This window comes from Carcharodon carcharias, assembly GCF_017639515.1.
Source record: "Carcharodon carcharias isolate sCarCar2 chromosome 29 unlocalized genomic scaffold, sCarCar2.pri SUPER_29_unloc_2, whole genome shotgun sequence".
Lineage (NCBI taxonomy): Eukaryota > Metazoa > Chordata > Chondrichthyes > Lamniformes > Lamnidae > Carcharodon > Carcharodon carcharias.
Genome location: NW_024470665.1, coordinates 2,980,714 through 2,986,713, shown reverse-complemented (window position 1 = coordinate 2,986,713; position 6,000 = coordinate 2,980,714). Strand labels below are relative to the sequence as shown.

Below are 6,000 nucleotides of genomic sequence, written 5' to 3'. Positions count from 1 at the left end.
CCTCTGAAATGAGTTCCTTGATTTGAATCCATCTGGACAGGCAACCTCCACTCCCTCCAATCGACCGTCTCTGCCTGTCTTCAGGGTGTTAATCCTGTGGTCTGACTTTTTGTAGCTCGCAGGCACATTAATATAGTCAGCAATGCATGTATTTAACCTTTTTCCAGCTTTCCCTTTACCTGTATCCATCTTGTGCTAAATTGTTGTTCAATTTTATTTCTCCTCACCCTTCAATTGCCTCAACTACAGATTCCACATAGTTTTACCTCTTAAGGTCTTTCTTTTCCTTGACCATGATCATCCTAAGATTCTCTTGAGGTCAGTTTAATGTCTCGATCGTTTAAAATGTTTCCTTACTCTTTAGGCCACATTAACTATTCCATGTCAACGGGGATCTCCCTGTCTAGATGTTTGCCTATCTCCCCCTGTGCGGTTCCAATGATGGGCCAGATTATCAAATTCACTTCCCTTAAAACAGTTTGTGTATTGAGTCCTCTTTCCCTGACTCGTTCTCCTACCCTTAATCCTTCTCTCATACCATTTTACACATGCAATAGCTACCATCTTGTTCAGGTTGTCGGGAGAGACTTTACTGTCCAATAAAGTACTCTCATAACAGTTTTAAGACAGAAAACGGGCATTGACATGTTTTGTTTCCTTATCCTCTACTCAATCAACATTTTTATTATCTCAAAAGTAAACCCGCTAAATTGTGTCTGATGTTTTTTTTGTTTAGAATTGTCCCAGATTCATTAACTTGGCCAAAAATTGGATTTCTGCCAAACTTTGTCAAGATCTTGACCTTAACTTTATGGAACAAATTTGCAAAAGCTTCCAGCAATTGAATTAGTGCCAACTGTTGGCGGAAAACTTTTAAAATAAAAATCCCCTTTTGAGAACTTTATCGAAACCAAACCACAATTTTATTTTCCAAAACTTTGAAAGAACTATCAAAATTAAACCCCCCCCTTTCTCATTGTGTATTGATTTGTATCCAGATTAAAAGTCCCATATGTTTATCGACCCATTCTTTATCTTGGATAACAACCTAGCTATTCAAAAGTAACCCTTCTAAATTACGCTGCACCTCACATCTTAAGATTGCCCCGAAATTCTAATAACAGCGCTCTTGGGGTGCAGATTTCCTCTCCTATTTAATTCATCTCTTTAAAAGCAACCTCTTTTTATCCATTGGAACCACCTTGACCGTGTGTCTATGTGTCTTCTGGTTTTCCTAGAACCCTTTTGAATTTTCAGCTAATTTTTCTCTCCCTCAGACTTTTAGCATACCAACTCCGTGTGAGCTAATGTAACTCGTCTGTATCAGTCCCAGTCGGCATGGAAGCTGGGTGATAAGGGTTACCCTCTGCTAGTTTGCAAGGGGGTGGGACAAAGGTTAGTTCCTGTGAAACAAAGGCAAACCCTGTTTTATCTTTACAATACCTTCAAATTGAGATTTTTTTTTTGGCCAGAAATCTCGACTCAAACCTTGAACTCATAACTTTGGAATGTTTGAGCGTACAACTGACAATATAGGGAAGAAAACACATTAAAGTTCACATACAAGCAAAACTTCAAGTATCAGTGGGGGGGGGGACAAAGGGATCTTGGAGGCTCCACCTGTAGGGACAATCAAACTGACTGAAGCTCACATTACCTCTGCTCCTGCCTGTCACTGCTCACTACCCCCTTAGGGGTACCCCACTTTCTTTCTCTCTCTCTCTCTCTCTCTCTCTCTCTTTCTTTCTTTCTTCAGCACAAACAGCTCTTGTTCCTTAGATCAATTCGTTTTTATTTCAGTTACAAAAAAAACTTCAGTAGGGGACCTTTCGGGTCCCAATCATCCTTCCGCATGTTCCCATCCTCTGCCATTGACCCCCTGGGCGAAATCGAACAGCTGCTGCGACCACACGAGACTCGAGCTTCTTTCACCGGTTTTATTCGAGCACATGCAGGGGAGACCCTATCCATACAAGATGGGTACAAGCACCCCACCTCCCCCCCCCCAGCCAAATGGTTACATTTCCTTGCAGTTATACTTCTCTCTTATCTTACTGTATTTACATGCACCACAGTGATCAACGTCTTTCACCTCGTTACAGGACCCAATCATTTACGCGCACGATTAGCTCGTTCGTTCTATCCTATTATCTTCGAGACACCCGTACATGATTATATTATCCACTCCTCCTCAATGTACACACACAGGCCTTGACTCTTGTCTGGCCCAGACTGTGACTTGTGGTTTATCAAAAGCTACCTCTTTAGCCCCATTGTATTTGGTTTTTAACCCTTTTCACCTCCCCCTCCAGGAGGCATTACCGTTCCCCGGTGCTCTCTCCACGGCTACGCCCCCGACCAATTAGAGTCAACTTGCCAACCAGTCGGCACCCTTTTCTCATGAAGTGTAAATTGTTGTTCCCTCTGAAATTTGGCATTCTTGCACCTGTCCTGACGAGATGCAAAACTTCAACAGCGTCTCTCTCTTTATTTTATTTTCCAGCTAAAAACTCTTCCTTTAAAATCTTTGCCACTTTTTTTTTTAATCCAAGTACTGGATGTGGGCCAGGATTTATTGTCCGTCCCTAATTTCCCTTTGGGACGGTGGTGGTGTGCTGGTGAGCTGCCTTCTTGAATCACTGCGGCCCACTCACTATTATTGCTGGCTGGCCGAAGACTTTAATTTGAAGGAGGGGGCTGAATTTAAGGATTCATTACTGCCTGTGACATTTAAGAGGGAGATGGTGAAGTAGCGGTACTGTCTGTGGATGGAGGAGTAATCCAAAGTCCAGACTGATTCCCTGGGGACACAGGTTCAAATTAAGTTAAACAGCAGCCGCTGGAAGTCAGAGTTTGCTTGAGTACAGCATTTAGTTGCTGAAACTCAGTGCGTGCATTGACGTACGACCTTCCAACGACCTTAAGCTTCTCCAAACTAGGCTAACTCATTCAGGCCCCTGAAGCAGCCCCTCCCAAACCCACGACCACTACCATCGAGAAGGACAAGGGCAGCAGGCACATGGGGAACACCACCACCACCTGGAAGTTCCCCTCCAAGTCACTCACCATCCTGACTTGGAAATATATCGGCCGTTCCTTCACTGTAGCTGGGTCAAAATCCTGCGACTCCCTCCCTAACAGCGCCGTGGGTGTACCTACACCACACGGGGACTGCAGCGGCTCAAGAAGGCGGCTCACCCACCACCTTCTCAAGGGGCAACTAGGGATGGGCAATAAATGCTGGGCCCAGCCCAGCGACCCCCACATCCCGTGAATGAATTAAAAGAAATTGGATCTTTTCTGAGATGTTAGTAACTGCATTTCAGCTCACGGTATTTTCACAATTCCGGCCTTTTTGAAGTGACATCCGAGCCATTAGTATCTCTCCGCAGATCATCAAGAAAGTGCTAGTATTTTCTGGCCCCTTGCGCTGCAGCGGCTTTGCCTCTTTCCACGAGAACATGGACACGATTCCTTGTCACGGACTTTCCAACCTTGTTGTCTCCGGCCACCTTCATCCCTCATTTGAATTTCCCGTTGGATTTATTTATTAATATTATCGATGGCCCCCTAGTTCTGGTCTCTCTACAAGTGGAAACATCTTCTCTACGTCTACCCTATGGAAACCTTTTCATTATTTTAAAGGTCACCCCCTCAGCCTTCTCTTTTCTAGAGAAAAGACCCCCAGCCTGTTCAGTCTTTCCTCATGGTTATAACATCTCGTTCCTCATTCCAGCCGATCTATTTTTACACTTTCTCCAATCCTCGGTATAATTTGCCCATCTGGGAGTGACTTTACGAGGTCACTGTCGGTATATCATTGACAGTTCTGTTGGCCGTTTGTGTTAACCAGCAGTCATGGATTGTGAGGGGTTTGGGGTATTAAATGGTACAGTCGGTCAGATAGTGGAAAGTTGTCCCTACCAGGGTCAGGGAGGAGTGTGGCAGTGCAGCACTCCCTCAGTACTGACCCTCCGACAGTGTGTCACTCCCTCAGTACTGACCCTCCAACAGTGCAGCACTCCCTCAGCACTGACCCTCTGACAGTGCAGCACTCCCTCAGTACTGACCCTCCGACAGTGCGGCACTCCCTCAGTACTGACCCTCCGACAGTGCGGCACTCCCTCAGTACTGACCCTCCGACAGTGCGGCACTCCCTCAGTACTGACCCTCCGACAGTGCGGCACTCCCTCAGTACTGACCCTCCGACAGTGCAGCACTCCCTCAGTACTGACCCTCCGACAGTGCAGCACTCCCTCAGCACTGCTGACACAGGGAGTGTCACCCTGGATTTTTCTGTTGAATTCTCTGGAATGGGCCATGAGCCATGACTTTTTGATTTAGGAGGGTTTGTGCTTACTGTCGGGCTGCGCCTGATATCTCTGTTGCAGTGTGGAAGAGCAAGCGTTTTAATGTCCACCATTGTGCAAATGTCTCAGGACACCAAATCCTTTTGATTCTAACCTTCTTGCTCAGCGTGTCCTAGCTGCCGATGATGCATGACATTCTCTCTTTCTCTCTCCCTCTCCACAGCTATGCCGCCTCCCAGACAAGCTCCTATTGTGCGGCCTGTGTTTGTTCCTCATGTATTACAGAGACCAGGTATGTAAACCGTGACACACACTACTGTACCCCAGTGTTATACAGTGACAGACCTGTCCCCACCAGTACTGTACACAGTGTTATACAGTGACAGACCCGTCCCCACCAGTACTGTACCCCAGTGTTATACAGTGACAGACCTGTCCCCACCAGTACTGTACCCCAGTGTTATACAGTGACAGACCTGTCCCCACCAGTACTGTATCCCAGTGTTATACAGTGACAGACCCGTCCCCACCAGTACTGTACCCCAGTGTTATACAGTGACAGACCCATCCCCACCAGTACTGTACCCCAGTGTTATACAGTGACAGACCCGTCCCCACCAGTACTGTACCCCAGTGTTATGCAGCGACAGACCTGTCCCCATCAGTACTGTACCCCAGTGTTATACAGTGACAGACCTGTCCCCACCAGTACTATACCCCAGTGTTATACAGTGACAGACCCGTCCCCACCAGTCCTGTACCCCAGTGTTATACAGTGACAGACCTGCCCCCACCAGTACTGTACCCCATTGTTAAACAGTGACAGACCTGTCCCCACCAGTAATGTACCCCAGTGTTATACAGTGACAGACCTGTCCCCACCAGTACTGTACCCCAGTGTTATACAGTGACAGACCTGTCCCCACCAGTACTGTACCCCAGTGTTATACAGTGACAGACCCGTCCCCACCAGTACTGTACCCCAGTGTTATACAGTGACAGACCCGTCCCCACCAGTACTGTATCCCAGTGTTATACAGTGACAGACCTGTCCCCACCAGTACTGTACCCCAGCGTTATACAGTGACAGACCTGACCCCACCAGTACTGTACCCCAGTGTTATACAGTGAGAGACCTGAACCCACCAGTACTGTACCCCAGTGCTATACAGTGACAGACCTGTCCCCACCAGTACTGTACCCCAGTGTTATACAGTGACAGACTTGTCCCCACCAGTACTGTACCCCAGTGCTATACAGTGACTGACCTGTCCCCACCAGTACTGTACCCCAGTGTTATACAGTGACAGACCCGTCCCCACCAGTACTGTACAACAGTGTTATACAGTAACATACCTGTCCCCACCAGTACTGTACCCCAGTGTTATACAGTAACATACCTGTCCCCACCAGTACTGTACCCCAGTGCTATACAGTGACAGACCTGTCCCCACCAGTACTGTACCCCAGTGTTATACAGTGACAGACTTGTCCCCACCAGTACTGTACCCCAGTGCTATACAGTGACAGACCTGTCCCCACCAGTACTGTACCCCAGTGTTATACAGTGACTGACCCGTCCCCACCAGTACTGTACCCCAGTGTTATACAGTGACAGACCCGTCCCCACCAGTACTGTACCCCAGTGTTATACAGTGACAGACCCGTCCCCACCAGTACTGTACCCCAG

General features: G+C 47.4%; 1 protein-coding gene across 2 annotated transcripts in view; it reads left to right on the top strand.

Annotated features, from left to right (window-relative positions):
* rbm42 (RNA binding motif protein 42) overlaps positions 1-6,000 on the top strand; it is a 50,958-nt gene that overhangs the window by 5,886 nt on the left and 39,072 nt on the right. For both annotated transcript variants that reach the window (XM_041181148.1, XM_041181149.1), the window contains exon 4: positions 4,534-4,602. In XM_041181148.1, coding sequence (XP_041037082.1) covers positions 4,534-4,602 — 69 coding nt within the window. The remainder of the gene's footprint in view (positions 1-4,533; positions 4,603-6,000) is intronic.